The 16,744-nt window shown below is 39.0% G+C and overlaps 2 protein-coding genes and 1 pseudogene across 2 annotated transcripts; all 3 read left to right on the top strand.

The window, feature by feature from the left end:
• Positions 1 to 6,036: 6,036 nt before the first annotated feature.
• LOC149241197 (18.0 kDa class I heat shock protein-like) lies at positions 6,037 to 6,579 on the top strand (annotated as a pseudogene).
• A 3,816-nt stretch (positions 6,580 to 10,395) lies between these two features.
• On the top strand, positions 10,396 to 12,732 carry LOC149241196 (uncharacterized). The gene is made up of 3 exons (XM_089370465.1): positions 10,396 to 10,515; positions 12,312 to 12,402; positions 12,517 to 12,732. Exons 1-3 carry the CDS (start codon positions 10,396 to 10,398, stop codon positions 12,702 to 12,704), a joined length of 399 nt encoding a protein of 132 aa, XP_089226591.1. The 3' UTR covers positions 12,705 to 12,732.
• Positions 12,733 to 12,811: 79 nt separating this feature from the next.
• On the top strand, positions 12,812 to 14,377 carry LOC149241195 (uncharacterized). The gene is made up of 3 exons (XM_089370464.1): positions 12,812 to 12,880; positions 13,831 to 13,951; positions 14,066 to 14,377. Exons 1-3 carry the CDS (start codon positions 12,812 to 12,814, stop codon positions 14,251 to 14,253), a joined length of 378 nt encoding a protein of 125 aa, XP_089226590.1. The 3' UTR covers positions 14,254 to 14,377.
• The last annotated feature ends 2,367 nt before the right edge of the window (positions 14,378 to 16,744 follow it).

Genomic DNA, 16,744 nt, shown 5'->3' with positions numbered 1-16,744 from the left:
TTTATCACAGCATAACAAAAACATTTGAACCAAATCATAATCCTAACCAGAAGACACATAAGACTGAACAGTAACTGAACCATCAACATGACAAAACGTCCACCTGGCTAACTCGACACTTGGCACTCAGTCGTCTGGGGCTGGTTCCTCCACAATCGGACACGCGTACTTGTCTGGGTCATCATCCTCGTCCGACGCGCCACGTCCATGTGCTGGTTGGCCTCCCTCAATGCTGCATGCTCCAACACGCGGTCCTGACGTGTCTCCTCGGCGACTACCAGAAGCCTGCGTGTAACTGAGCTTGCCCTTCTCAACATGCTGACTGCCAGCAACTACTTGGCCATGCAAGGTGGCCCGAACTTCATCAACTTCCCGATCACCAGTGTTGTCCCAGCTCCTGCTGCTCGGTCCTGCTCTGGTCGCCTCCTCAGTGTGATCAGCCAGAGGAGCTGGCGGCTCAATTTCTTCCATGAAGGTAATTGAGATGGTGGCGATGATTACTGGGCGATTTAGTGAACTGCGAAAACGGAACTGCGTGGTGTGAGGAGCAGGGTGCGGAGGAAGGGGAAAGGTAGCAGTGCAGATTGTTGCATCTCCACGACCTGTGCCATGGAGATAGGCTTTGCCTCTGCCGCTTCGGGTTTTTGGGTATCACCCCGGGAAACTAATCAGGTTGGGGTTATCGGTTGAGGAGGCAGGGGAAACCGAATCGGGGCTAGGCATTGCAGGTGAGTGAGAGCTTCCGCCTCTTGTGCCCCCTCTTCTACTGTGCATACGATGGCGGACCATGATGGGGATGGAAATAGGGGAAGAAGCAACAAGGATTGTGGATGAATTGACAGAGGAGCGGTGCGGGGAAATTACAGAGGAGTTGTGGTCATGAGCAAGATTGCAGAGGTTGGTGTGGGAATGGTGGAATCCATTACCCAGATCGATACAGCTTAACAGCCAACATCTACTACCAGTGACGGTGCGCACATTAGGCTCTCCTGCCTACGGAGGACAGGCACAGTGAATAAGGGGGAGAGGAATAGCAAAGAAGTTCATAGGATCCATGGTTATGTGGGAATTGGCTCTGCCTCGGCCTGTGCAGTCATTTAATGGCTCTTGCAAGGTGCCATGAATGCCATTCAGAGTGGCATGGGGGAAGTTGCAGGGGGCCATGTGGCCAGCCCATCCGCCGCCTTGCTGTCTTGTCATGTTAATTCCTGGGATGAACACTCGCATCCGGGTAACATGGTTATGGAATCATTATTATTCCTTGCCAAGATCAATTTGTTTGTTGATTACTATTAGTTTAGCATTGACCAACGCAAATTATAATGTTTGACTTTGAAAAATAAATATTTATTTTCAATATAATTAAAGAAATTAATTTACAAACATTTGATTGGACCATAGCTTGAAGGTCTTATTGCACCCTTTGCACAATATAAGGTGATGTGGATAAATGCCGTACATATTTTATGCCATAATTTATGGATATAGTTGCAATATTCATGTATGATATTTAGATATGTATAGTGATTTTTTATTCTTAACCTGGAAAACATCCAAAAATAAAATCCCTGGAAATAACTTATACTCAATTAAATAACATATCTACCATTAATTACTTCCCACCACAATTTAAGCAAGTCCTTATGTAAAAAATGAATATGAATAAGATATAAAAAATATACTTACATGAGTTACTTCCCACCATTATTTTTGTTTTCTTCAACCCATATGTAGGAGTAAAATTGTAAATGTGTAGACTTACTAGTGATTGCTACCCACTAAAATTTATGCAAGTTTTTCTCTTTGAGTAAGCAATTTACTTATCCACTTCATATCACATCGCATTAGTCACTCCAAAGCAAGACTCTAGGATGATAGATCACATCTCATTAGTTATTGCCAAAGCAATACTATAAGATGATTTGTCTATCAACCATATGATTTTTTCTAGAGTTTAATTTTTAACTTGAGATAGAGAGATAAGCGCCCTGGAAAACAAAATTACAATATAACCAATTAAATTTATTCTATAATCTTCTATTATTTTTAATTAAAAATACTTATAAATGTTAAATATTAAATATTTAACCCTACACATTTACCCTCACAATAAGTGGTAAAGCCTCACAATTTTTTTTAATAAATTAAATTAAAAAACCCATTTTTATTATTTTTAACATGATTTTTATTTTTACAATAAAAACACTCCATGAAAAATAATTAGGCGTAAGATCCCATCACTGTGCGGCAGGAGCTACACCTCCCCATTATCGAACATCAATTCTCACATCCACATCGTTGTAGCATGTACCATATGGCAGCCATGTGACTGTAGGCCATACTTCTTCAACAATGTGAAAAGCTAGATGATTCTCGAAAAATGATACACACTTACATTGGATGATTCTGGATGGATAGCCTCAAATACCAATCATGCGGCAAAGTGAGAATTGACATATTGCTTTCAGAATGGTCTGAAGTTTACAACTGTATCCTGCCAGCATTTCAGAATCATCTCGAACCTCTTGCGTTATAGAGTCGACTAGAAGGTTCTGCCGGCTCATCTTATAAAAATAGAAAGTAACATCTCATCTTATACATGATCCGGATTTAAAAAGGAACGCAACAAATTACAGAGATAACCATATATATAAAGATGCAACGGAAATAATACTTCATTTCATTAATGGAAAATACTGAAATATGCTTACAACTAGAAATGGAAATAAACCAGCTAGGGTGATGGTAGCTTATCTCTGAGAAGAGATGTGGTGGCTACATGCCTCTGAACTGTTCTAAACTGTGTTACAATGAGGCTCGAAGGCCTATTTATTGTTGAGAAACAATGGAAAACCATTCACATCCAGAAACCTAACCCTAGAAGATGAAACGCCAACTTGTGGGCCCCGTTTCGGTAAATTGGTACATCAATTTCCCGGGGTCGTAACTTTGGCATACGATCTCCGTTTGACGCGTACGATAGCTCGTTAGAAAGATCTATCCATGGACCCATGTTGCCCCAGATTCCCAAAAAAACGTCGTTTAGGGCCTCAAAATGGCTCCGGAAATTCAGGACCCGAAAAACTTCTAAAAATAGTAAACTGCACTACAATTTAGGAAACTGAAAAAGCTGAAAGAGACAATTGTGGGGGTCCAAATGGGATAGGTGGATGGCCACCAACATCCACCTGGATCATTCCTCCCCCCTTAGGAAGCAATGGTCCCCATTGCATTGAGTTCCTCCCTGAGATGAGGAAGCTTCTGTTGAGCTGGGTCTCTGGTGAGCTGTTCTGCAATCTCTGATGTGTCCAGAAATGGTGGGAAGCATGGTCGACGATGGTCCACATTGAACACTCAGTGCAAGCGAAGGAATGGAGGAATGTTGTGCTTCCAAGCATTGTTTCTCGTAGCCTTGGTACTAGTGTAAGAACCATGTTGAAGTGGTCCGAGTTTCTGATGGGTTCTGGTAAGGCGTTCTTTCTGCAGATGTAACCAAACTTTGTTGTCCACCTGAAAATTATGTGGTGCCCCTGTGGGTGAGGAGAAGTTGTTCCTGTGTTCTGTCATGACCGTACCCCTTTGCTGCTGCTGCTACGTGGAGGAACCCTTTGCAGGGGTCATGGATGTAGCAACGATCTTCCCCTTACTTTGGAAGTGAACCAGATAGATGAATTTCCTGGTCTGGGAGATTAGCTTGCTGTGTTTCTTAGTAGTGATCGAAGATGTGGCGGTAGGTGGGGCTACCTCCGGTATCCTGTATACTGAATTGTTCAAAGAAATAATGACAGAACGAGGCCTTGACTCATACACAACATGTCGCTTCCACAAGTATGGTTGGCTTAGCAATACATCACAAACATCCAGAGGTGTAACATCACACAATACCTCGTCTGTGAAGGGTTTGATGCTGTAGGGAAGGCCGCACTACTGGCGAACTTTTAGATCTCGTCCTTCATGAAGCCACCCGATACTGTACAGCTGCGGGTGCGGTGTAGTCGGTAAGCCCAACCGCTTCACGACCTCTGCTGAAATGAGGTTCTTTTGGCTGCCACTGTCGACAACGAATTGCAGCGGCGAACCCTTCACCCACATCTGTGAGTGGAAAAGACGCTCCCCCTCTTCTGGATCTGTAGGTTCATTCTTCTGGATCTTGGCAGTGGCAACAGTGGCGCTGGGATCCGCATCAATGATCTTCTTCCCTTTGCCATTCCCCTTGTCAGGTTCTGGCTCAGGGTCAGAACATGCATATGATTCAGAAGCCTTCAACTCGGCCACCAGCGACTGCTTGGTCCGACACTCACTTGTGTTATGAGTGGGACTCTTGTGGAACTCACACCACTTTCCTGTGTCCTTCTTCGGCTTCGTGGTGTTGTTCTTTTCTTGAGGCTTCGACGGGTTGTCTTGGGTCACCCCGCCTTGGCTTTGTCCTTTGAGCTTCGAATTTGCAGATCCAAAGTCTCGCTTCTTCTATTTGAACTTTTGCTCGATTTTGACAGCATATCGGTATGCTGTGCCGAGTGAGGAGATGTCAAGAACACCATCTCTTCCTGGATGTATCTGTGCAGGCAGTGACGGTATTTGAGTACCAGATGCAGCTCAGAATCTTTGATACCCAATTGTGTGCGAAGGGTATGAAAAATGTTTGTGAACTCCGGCACATCTTGGTCTCGTCCCTGCCGCAGTGTGGTCCATTTGATGTATTTGTCCTCATAGCTTCCAACATGGTAGTACTGCTCCTTGATGGCATCCCGGAAGTCATTCCAAGTGGGTGTGACTGAAAATAGTGAGCCTGTACTTTCATCCTTCTGCTCGCAGTAGGTTTCCCACCAGTCCTTGACGTGGGGGGCTGCTTTGAGAAGATCAAAAACGATCTTTTCCCGACTTGAAAATTCATGAACAGAAAAATACCCATCTAGCAGATTTAACCATTTATCTACGGCATCTGCGTCTATTTGACCCTTGAAGATGGGGATTTCAAAATTAACTTGTACCTTAAACAGTGTGGCGTTTCCAGAGTCGCTGTTGGAAGCCGATGCGTCGCCTCTGGGTAGCCGCTGAAGGATCTGCGCAAAGCTATCCATCATTGCGTTCCTTTGCCGCTTGAGCGCTTCTTCAAGCAAGATTTTGATAGGATCTCCTGCCTCCTCGTCTTTCTTCTCATCTGCCATGGGAGGTCGTCGGGATTTTCGAGGCTGGTCTTGCAAAGGTTCGACCAGTTCAAGCCCCAACTCCTTATATCCCGACCTCGTTGGGGACATGCAAAGAAAAACCAAGAAAAAAGCAGACCGCTCTGATACCACTGATCCAGATTTAAATAGGAACGCAACAAATTACAGAGATAACCATATACACAAAGATGCAGCGGAAGTAATACTTCATTTCATTAATGGAAAATACTGAAATATGCTTACAACCAGAAATGGAAATAAACCAGCTAGGGCGATGGTAGCTTATCTCTGAGAAGAGATGTGGTGGCTACATGCCTCTGAACTGTTTTGAACTGTGTTACAATGAGGCTCGAAGGCCTATTTATTGTTGAGAAATAATGGAAAACCCTTCACATCCCAAAACCTAACCCTAGAAGATGAAACGCCAACTTGTGGGCCCCGTTTCGGTAAATTGGTACATCAATTTCCCGGGGTCGTAACTTTGGCATACGATCTCTGTTTGACGCGTACGATAGCTCGTTAGAAAGATCTATCCGAGTACTACCACTTTGGGAGGAAACATCTGTCCATGAACCCATGTTGCCCCAGATTCCCAAAAAAACGTCGTTTAGGGCCTCAAAACGGCTCCGGAAGTTCAGGACCTGAAAAACTGCTAAAAATAGTAAACTGCGCTACAATTTAGGAAACTGAAAAAGCTGAAAGAGACAATTGTGGGGGTCCAAATGGGATAGGTGGATGGCCACCAACATCCACCTGGATCAATACAATCCAAGATCGATCTTGAAATCGAAACACTGAGAAATCAGAGTGTTGTTTTTCTGTATTCATTTCAATCGCATATATTGCAGTAATTCATTACTAGTTGAAAATGTTGATAATTCCCAGCTTTTTCGGTAGGAGATCATTTGATCCATTCTCCTTGGAAGTATGGGATTCTTTCCAAGCATTCACAGATCTGGCCAGCGGGGGACCATCGGGACAATTTGTAAAGGAAACTTCAGCCGTAGCCAATACTCAGATCGACTGGAAGGAAACGGCAGAGGCGCACATTTTCAAAGCTGATCTTCCAGGTTTGAAGAAAGAGGAGGTGAAAATAGAGTTGTAAGAGGGACAAAGAGTTCTGCAGATAAGCGGGGAGCGCAGCAAAGAAGAAGAGGAGAAGAACGACAAATGGCACCGCATTGAGCGATCCTGTGGAAAATTCCTTCGGCGTTTCCGGCTGCCGGAGAATGTGAAGATGGAAGAGATAAAGGCGAGCATGGAAAATGGGGTGCTGATAGTGACAGTGCCGAAGCAGCCTGAACCCCAACCACCGCAACCCAAATCCATCGAGATCTCTGGCTGACCTCTCACGCGGTATGAAGATGTCATACTAGACCTGCTGTAGCTGTAGAGGAAGGTTACATAATGTGTAGATAAGCGATTCTCTATCATCCAATTGATAGAATAAACATATCCATTCCCATCCCAGGTATTCCATGGATTACAATGTGCTTGCATGTATGTGTTGTATGTTTTTCAATAATATAATAGGAGACGCAGATTCAGGCTTCTGCTGTGCTGTGTAAAAGGTTTTCAATTTTGTTTTTAAACTCGCATCTTCCATTGCTATCAAACAATATGGACCATAAGAGCATAACAAGTTTGATCATGTTTTTTTTAAACCGGCTTTTTCCGGTGCTATGAAACAATATTGACGATAAAACACTCCTAATTTGATTATATGTTCCGGTGCTATGAGACAATATGACAATAAAACACTCCCAATTTGATTACATGTTAATAGAGTTTGTAAATTTTCATTTTTCCACGGGCTTCCTGAGTTAAAGTGGCTAATGAGAAGAACTCATGTTTCATATTGTATTTCTACATGAATATAAGGAATATGGTAACATTTTTATAAATACTCAATTTTTATGTTTAAATTGTTTTTCCATATATATATATATATATATATATATATATAAATACATATTTCACTTAAGGTTTATGCTCAATTTTTAGCTTGATATGTTTAAGAAGCATACATGAACATTCTTATATGTGCGTCGTCACTTTTTAGCTTGATATGTTTAAGAAGCATACATGAACATTCTTATATGCGTTTTTTTTTTCAATACTATATGTTTTTGTTTTTCTGAGTGTTTTTGTTTTGTTTTTCAACTATGAGCGTGTGTGTTTTTATTTTGTTTTCGCTTCCAATGGGATTATATATGACATTCTTAGAGTTGCTCTCTCGCCCGAGCTAGAAGAGATGATGTTGTAAGCTGGAAGGGATATATGACATTCTTAGAGTTGCTCTCTGGCCCGAGCGAGAAGAGATGTCATAAGCTGGAAGAGATATGGTAAGATTATATAATGTTATTGAAACATTTAATCTAATTAAAAAAATAAAGAATAAAAATATAATTATTAATTGAAAATTAAAATATATATATATATATATATATATATATATATATATATTCCTTTCAAAAGGTGGAAAAACCCATTAAACTCAGTTGTCAAACCAACAGTGAGGACAGCTATCTCTGACTGCTATCCGCGAATATCAGTAAATGCATCATTGTTATCAAAGAAAACCATGCCACTTGGAATAACCCATTGGTGGTTCGTAAAGGAGCAAGCTTTCACTCTTGCTAGATGCCTTTGGGTCTTGGGCCGTTAATCTGTTTCCTTACGTCTGAGGAAAACGAGCTCTTGGGCCGTTAATCTGTTTCCTTACGTTTGAGGAAGACAAGATCTTAGCCAAGCAGAAACAGTTTTAGGGCATACTCCAGGGCAAATTATATATATATATATATATATATAAAATTAATAATTATAATTATTAAGTAAATAAAAACAATAAAATATAAAAATAAAATAAAATAATTTATTTATTTTAGATTCATTTTAACTCTCTGGATTTCTAAGAGATTAAATCTTTTATCAATTTTTTTTAAAAAACATAATATTTTAGTCTTTGGTAAATCTGCAATTAATATAGATTTGATAAAAAATTTAAAATACATAACATCTTTAGCCTTTGATAAAGCTGGAATTAATATAATTTGATAAAAAAATTAAAGTACATAACATCTTTATCCTTGGAATTGACATCAATACACTGACATCTATTGTCATATTCTTTGTAAGTACATAACATTTTAGCATTTGGTAAATCTGGAATTAATATAAACTTATAAAAAATTTAAAGTAAATGGTAAATTTGGAATTAACATAAATCTAAACCAGTGTAGTGATATTAAGGAAATAATCTAAAGATGTGTGTAATGGCTTCTTTCAAAATTATGGGATTAACAAATCTTTTATATTATACCTAGAAAGATCTATCCTATTTATGCATCTGGTTGGCTTTATAAAACGACCCAAGTGCTAATGGTTTGCTTAGTCAAATGCAGGAGTAAAGCAGCTGGGGTTGGACGAGAGATATGAGGGAAACCAAGTTGCCGACAGACAAGAAAGAAGTTACCCATCAATGGATGATAGGAGGGGATTTGATCGGCTTGAAGGATGAGTTATGGGCGGATGTCCTGTCTTCCTAGAAGTCAATATATCATCCTTTGGAAATGTTTTTCGAACATTGATTTATATGAAAATCAAGTTTACATATGAAAAATCAGCGAAGTTCATCAAAATTCAACAATAACCATCACCCATGGCTAGATTGGCAATAAATCATCCCCAGGGATCAATAGAGGATGTATCTGGAGACCAGTGCTGGTCTTAAAAGAGATATAACAACAAATATTAATGGGGCTGGCACAAAATTCTATATGGGGGTGCAGCTTTATGATTACCATAAACACACAGACCATGTGTTATCTACATGGGAAAAAAAGAAGAGTGTGTAATCCATGTTAGCAATAAGCCTATTTGGCTTTGGTTTTGGAATTTTGTTGTAATCCAAGGAGGCATAAACCAACCCGAACATGGTTGAATGGATTGTCGTTAAAAAAGTTGCATTATGACCCTTCCATAAACCCCAACAAAAATGAAAAGAGTTAGTTTTGTTTTCTATATGCCCATTAAACAAAAACCTGAAACATGTTTCAATTGAATTATATGTTTTATTCTCATGTAACTCCGCATATGTAGGACATATATCCAGGTTCCAGGACAATCACTGAAAAGGTCTATAGCACTCTCCTCCATTTCATGGCATAAAGAGCATCTACCGGGACCCTGGAATCCCCATTTGCGGAGATTGTCCCAGGTCAAAATTCTATTTCTCTAGACAAACCATCCGAATAGCAAAATATTTTGTACTAAATGTCATTTCCATGCTTTTGAAAACCAGCATTTGTCCTCAGAACCCCTACAAGATGTGGAAATATGATTGTAAATTCCCTTAACAGAAATATGACCATTTGTAGGGGCGTCATTCCAGAAAACCGTGTATGCTTCTTTATTAAATGTGATGCCAACCAACGATAAGTGGAACATGTATCTGTACCAGATTTCTGCCTAACCACCATGGATATCCAGATCGTTTGCTGTAATCCAAAAGGGGAAATGTTCGAGGGGTCCCAACCCTTCATGATCGGCAAGAAACATGAGATATATTTCTAGACTTGAAGTGTTCAGTAATGCCTCTGGGGAGGTTTTAATCTCCAGCAATTCCATGAACCCTTCTTTCTTTCAATCAGGGTCTTACTGCCTGAGCCAATGAACCAGAAAAGGTTCTCAATTGACCATTTCCTAGTCATTAATAGACTTCACCAAATGTATGATGCTAATTTTGTGCCTTTTGCACCCTGTTTGATCCAGTCCATAGGGTCTCTGTTTTGAAGGTATAATCCCCAATGATATCATTCCAAATGCCACATCCAGAGATAGCCCACCATAAGCTCATGGAAAGTAGAGCCCAATCGAAGAATTCAGTGTTTTTGATACCGCATCCTCCAAATATCCTCCTTAACTAAAAGTATCTTCCTACCTTCCGTAGCACCTAACCATATCCATTGCGGAGTAGTCTACCTGGGCGGAGGAATTGCCCGGTTTCCGTCGCCGCTCGGAAAATTGTCTGGCGCCGGCTGCCGGCAATCCCTCCGCCCTCCGCCACGCTCCCCTGGCTCCGCCACCCTTTCCTCCGCTCCGCATTCACTCCCTGATTTTTCCACGCACCCCCTTCCTCCGCTCCGCATTCACTCCCTGATTTTTCGACGCAGATCGGATCCGAGCTGACATCCTGAAATTTCGCTGACAGATCACCCAATTCGAAATGGAGGAAGGTCCCGATCGCGATCTGCTCACTCACCTTCCTCCTCGACTAGGCGCCTCCCGCTATGGGCTTCCTTCGCTCTGCTGCTCGCCACCAAGGTACACCGGACTAACACACCAGGTTTGTTCCGCTGTTTATTTTAAAATTGTTATAACGGGAAAAAGTCAATATGTTGTAAGAATCCATCCTGTGGTTATGACTCCCAATGGGGAGAGTTTCAAAGTCTCAGTTTCATGAGCTCCTTGCTTGTCTCATAGTTGATATGCTGCATCTGCGTTCATCAGTTCTTCCTAGCTTAAAGGAAGAAAGGAATGAAGGCTACATACCTTGCTCAGTTCAGTAGAATGATTCCCTGAGAGTCTGAGTCTGCCCGAATAGGTACATTGGGGACCAGGCTACAAGACTAATGTCCCAGCTTAGCTCTCCTTCACAGAGCTCTTCTCACATACTGATGAGGATACGCGGTAGACAAAAGAATTGCTTTGTTCCCAAACCCAAGTTGGATCTCTGAGCATCAGATTCTTGTGACCTCCTTTTACATATTCCTTACGGATATTCTCAATGTGGCACACACAATGTGAAGTCGAGGAGAATAAGCGCGTGTGCTGAGTGTGGGTATATACATATATTTATGTGCTTTATAATTTCATAATGTGTATATGTCGAGCAGTTGGAACATTAAGGGCACTGTTGGTTGTTCGCTATGTGGCTGACAAAGCTAGTCACCGAGGGGATTCGCTTTACATTCTTAGATGAGTTATGATGAGATCCTTTTGAAAGGAAGATTTAGCAAATTCAAATTACAATCCTTGAGAAAAATCTGTGCCATAACTTTAGCTTTCAAATTAACTTGTGGCTTAATGGCAATGTAGAGATTTTTCCAGTCAACTCGCGGTCTTTTGGCGAATTTGCCACACACAGGTTTCAGGATCCATCCTAACTGGCAACAGTTTGATAACATCAACATATTTGTAGTATACATTAATCTGGTTTATGGACATAATGACTAGAACTCAGTGACTCTTCTAACGTGAATATACTCTGAAATGAAGTAGATAATAGATCGTTTTTAAAACTAGAAGTAGAAGTACATGTCTACTCTTTTAATATATATATTGTTTTTCTTTTTTCTTTTTTAAGGCACTTACTATCCTTTTGTGTTGTAAGGCACTTACTATCCTTTTATGGTGTAAGACAGTTACTATTTTGGAAAATTTACAAGATATACCTGTCAAATTCATAACTTTCATTAAGGTCATGGATGAAAGAAGGTGTCCCATCATTACAAATTGCTATCCATACCCTAGCCATATACCTATAAGTCCCAAAAGCTAAAACTAACCTGGCCTACCTTACTGATCATAGTTGAGAAACACAGCAGAGTTGGCCATCCAAGAGAAACCCTGTAATATAAAGAATATCTACATTGCTACTCTTGTTAAAGCCGTTGTTAAGATATAGGCTTCAATTATTATGACTGTAAATAGAGAAGGATGATCAAATTTATTCTACTGAACTTGATGATATGGTAACATAGTGATTCAAGTCAGCATACTGACTCAACTCAGATCTAAGTCGTTCAACCTGACTTTCTGCTTTAATGGACTCCTCCAAGTTCAGGGATCTGGTCTTGACTCTGGGGAGATCGTTTTTGACTTGCCATTTTAATATATGGGACATGATATAGGAGTTTGGCTCGTGAAAATACCTCTTTGCTAAAAACATTTAAAATTCTTACATGATGGTTGGTATTCCTTCGCAAATGTATGGAAAAATTTTCCCATAGACCCCAAAAATGTTGCACTGAGTATTTATTTGAATAAAATCTTTCCTTAGAAATTGTGGATTTCCTGGCATTCTGACTCGAACACTATTTTTATTCCCAGGATGCCGATGGTTCAGTGCCTTTCTTCTAGGGCACTGCACCTGATGGTTGCCTTGTCCTATCTGATGATCCACATGTCCTCAAAGAGGGATGTGGAAAATCTTTTGCTCCTTTTCCCCGAGGTAATATTCGACTACTAAATTAGACCTTATCTATTCTCTGACTGTTTCACACATCAAGCATAGTGGTCTAACTTTTGTCTCTTATTTATACTAATGTTGCATTTGGCCCTGCAGGTTGTTTTTTCTCTACATCAGGTGGCTTGCAGAGTTTTGAACATCCTCTGAATAAGCTGATGCCAATGCCTCGTGTTGATAGTAAGGGGCAGATGTGTGGGGCGAACTTCAAAGTAGATGTGTTTGCCAAGAGGCAGACTAGCATGCCTAGAGTGGGTAGTGAGGCCAATTGGGCCAAGGAATTTTGATATGAACCAGGCCAATTGGGCTAATGAATCCTGATAAGAACAATTTGATATTTAGAAATATCATTTTGCTTTTTATTTGATATGTATTATTTTCATAATCAATACTGATGAAGCTGAAAAGTGAGTCAGTTTTGCAATGTAAAGGTGATTTCAAAGGCTGTTACTGGCTTATACAAGTTTGCTATCTACAAAGTTAGTTACACCAACCTTTCTGATTAATATATATCGTTGACTATAACAACCCGTGAAACTAAAGTAAATAAGACACGGGTAGAAGCTGCTTGCTAAGAATAACACATTCAATTGCTTAAATGGCTGCGAGAAAACTCTGAAAAGGAGCAGCTTTATTTCAATAACATACCAGACATCATAAAGAAATGATGTAAGAGTCTTTTGTAATAGTCCATTACCATCTATTTGGTAGTCTTTTAAACATTCAATTTTTTTTTTTTAATATATGAAACATATGTATTATCATTTATTTGCGCTTCAAATATATATATGAATGTTAAAAGCATCCTCTGCAAAAATTTTAATGATTTTTTTATTAATTATAAATTATTTTTTAATATATTTTAAAATGTGAAAATTTAATATAGCTAAAGCTGGTTAATTTAGTTTAGTTTTTCTTAGTTCATTTAAAATGATATATTATTAAAAGTTGTGTTTCCTTTATATTTAAAATGATACATTATTTTTAACATTTTATGTTTGTCAATTAGTTAAAAAAATTTGTAATTTGAGGAACTTTTTTATTATGGCAATAAGTTCTATTGTTGTCTACAACATTTCAAAAGTTTACCAAGTCTTACGCTTAATGGATTTGTAGGTTCGTAGTGCATTCACTAGAAATTTGACAGTAGCCAAAAAAGGCTGAGATATCCAAAACAAGAGATTACCAAGAAACCAAAAAACCATCAAGATATACACACAACCTATAGCCATAAGAAATTAGAAAAGGTTGTCGGTGCATGGGTCCACCCCCCACGGGGTTTATTTATCCTCCTTGACGATAGTAATCATTAGACCCCAAAAATGTTGCACTGAGTATTTATTTGAATAAAATCTTTCCTTAGAAATTGTGGATTTCTTGGCATTCTGACTCGGACACTATTTTTATTTCCAGGATACCGATGGTTCAGTGCCTTTCTTCTGGGGCACTGCACCTGATGGTTGCCTTGTCCTATCTGATGATCCACATGTCCTCAAAGAGGGATGTGGAAAATCTTTTGCTCCTTTTCCCCGAGGTAATATTCGACTGCTAAATTAGACCTTATCTATTCTCTGACTGTTTCACACATCAAGCATAGTGATCTAATTTTTGTCTCTTATTTATATTGATGTTGCATTTGGCCCTGCAGGTTGTTTTTTCTCTACATCAGGTGGCTTGCAGAGTTTTGAACATCCTCTGAATAAGCTGATGCCAATGCCTCGTGTTGATAGTAAGGGGCAGATGTGTGGGGCGAACTTCAAAGTAGATGTGTTTGCCAAGAGGCAGACTAGCATGCCTAGAGTGGGTAGTGAGGCCAATTGGGCCAAGGAATTTTGATATGAACCAGGCCAATTGGGCTAATGAATCCTGATAAGAACAATTTGATATTTAGAAATATCATTTTGTTTTTTATTTGATATGTATTATTTTCATAATCAATACTGATGAAGCTGAAAAGTGAGTCAGTTTTGCAATGTAAAGGTGATTTCAAAGGCTGTTACTGGCTTATACAAGTTTGCTATCTGCAAAGTTAGTTACTCCAACCTTTCTGATTAATATATATCGTTGACTATAACAACCCTTGAAACTAAGGTAAATAAGACACGGGTAGAAGCTGCTTGCTAAGAATAGCACATTCAATTGCTTAAATGGCTGTGAGAAAACTCTGAAAAGGAGCAGCTTTATTTCAATAACATACCAAACATCATAAAGAAATGATGTAAGAGTCTTTTGTAATAGTCCATTACCATCTATTTGGTAGTCTTTTAAACATTCATTTTTTTTTTTAATATATGAAACATATGTGTTATCATTTATTTGCGCTTCAAATATATATATGAATGTTAAAAGCATCCTCTGCAAAATTTTTAATGATTTTTTTATTAATTATAAATTATTTTTTAATATATTTTAAAATGTGAAAATTTAATATAGCTAAAGCTGGTTAATTTAGTTTAGTTTTTCTTAGTTCATTTAAAATGATATATTATTTAAAGTTGTGTTTCCTTTATATTTAAAATGATACATTATTTTTAACATTTTATGTTTGTCAATTAGTTAAAAAAAATTGTGATTTGAGGAACTTTTTTATTATGGCAATAAGTTCTATTGTTGTCTACAACATTTCAAAAGTTTACCAAGTCTTACACTTAATAAATTTGTAGGTTCGTAGTGCATTCACCAGAAATTTGACAGTAGCCAAAAAAGGCTGAGATATCCAAAACAAGAGATTACCAAGAAACCAAAAAACCATCAAGATATACACACAACCTATAGCCATAAGAAATTAGAAAAGGTTGTCGGTGCATGGGTCCACCCCCCATGGGGTATATTTATCCTCCTTGACGATAGTAATCATTTGATTGGCCCAACTGATTTGGGTTTGCATTGGCCATGTGGAGTTAAAAGTCAATTCTCTCTCCCAGCATCCCCAATTTACAAGAAGATTGGCTTACCTTATTCCCAGTCCAACAAGAATGTAATGTGATCACATAGGGAAAGGTGGATAACAATATTTGAATCCGAGAAACCAATAACTCAAAATCCCAACTCTTAACCACTTTTGACACAAGGGTAACCTAGATAAATTTCCGAGTTGTGGATATGGCCAGTTGGGAATCTCCATCCACTTGGATATTAGAAAAGCCTTATTTGCTTGCTCTCTGCAGACCTTGTTCTAGAGCAATAAACTCTACAACATTGTTGTTGGTGATTCCAAAGTTGCCAACATATATCCTTAGTATTTCCACGCCAGTCCTTGAATAATCCTCCATACTTGGTTGGGCTTGGATTTCCTTCGGCAATCCCGTCAAAGTTAAGATTGGAAAAACCAAGGGGCGAGGGAGTAAATTGAGGAAGGGAGTTTATCATCTTGGGAAATGGATTAATTGTATTTTATGTTCCATGCTTGTTTGAAGAGTTCCCACCCCCTTACAGCGAACACCACAATAGTTTGGCTCACAAGGCTTTGTTAAGAATTTATGGATCCCTCAATCCAAGGCCCCCTACCAACTTTGGTTAACATACCTTCTCCCAAGCCACTATAGCCCACTTCCTAGTGTGCTTAGTGCCTTGCCACAAGAAATCTCAAAATTTGGTAGTGATAGCTTTATAAATCAGCGTATGCGTTGGCAATGCTGAAATTTGGTATAGCGGTAAAGCTTGAAGAACATTTTTGATTAAGGTCACACGACCTTCCAAGTTCAAAGATTGGAAGGTCTAGTTGCCAATTCGATTTGAGATCCTCTCAAGAATTTCTTACCAACAAGAAGCACATAAAAAATTTTCTACCTGTGAGATAATTTGTTCGTTGGTTGTTGATCAATGATGAAAAGTTTCTTTACTATGTTTATAAGTAATTTATTCTTAATAGCACTTATTTCTCAATCACCCAGTCACTCTTCCCATCTCCCCCTTGGATTTCATCTCAATAGTTTTCCCAGATCACAACTCTATTTTGGCTTGACTTCTCTGTATTTCAGATCTTGTGCTTGTGGATTTATCATGATAGTAAGGACCTAGTGTGTCATAAGTAAGGAAATGTCAATATTTCTCCAAGAAAACACATCCATCATGATGGCCTACTATGCTAAATCTCCCATGTGACCACTCCTCTTCCTCCAAATCTTGCACTAGTTTTTCCTCTATAAAGGGATTCTTAGATAAAAACTAGAAAATATGTAGTTGGTGTTCTCGCTGTTCTTGTAAGAGAGTTAAGAGGATTACTTGTAGTTAATGCATGGTGAAAATCGATAACTGAAAATTAATATGCTTTATAAATGCATGGTGAAAATTGATAACTGAAAATTAATAATTCCCTCTACATGCT

Source organism: Pinus tabuliformis, chromosome 8 (assembly GCF_031772625.1).
Source record: "Pinus tabuliformis cultivar Carrire ecotype Pingquan chromosome 8, CPIR1, whole genome shotgun sequence".
Taxonomy (NCBI): domain Eukaryota; kingdom Viridiplantae; phylum Streptophyta; class Pinopsida; order Pinales; family Pinaceae; genus Pinus; species Pinus tabuliformis.
This window is presented reverse-complemented; position numbering and strand designations above follow the sequence as displayed.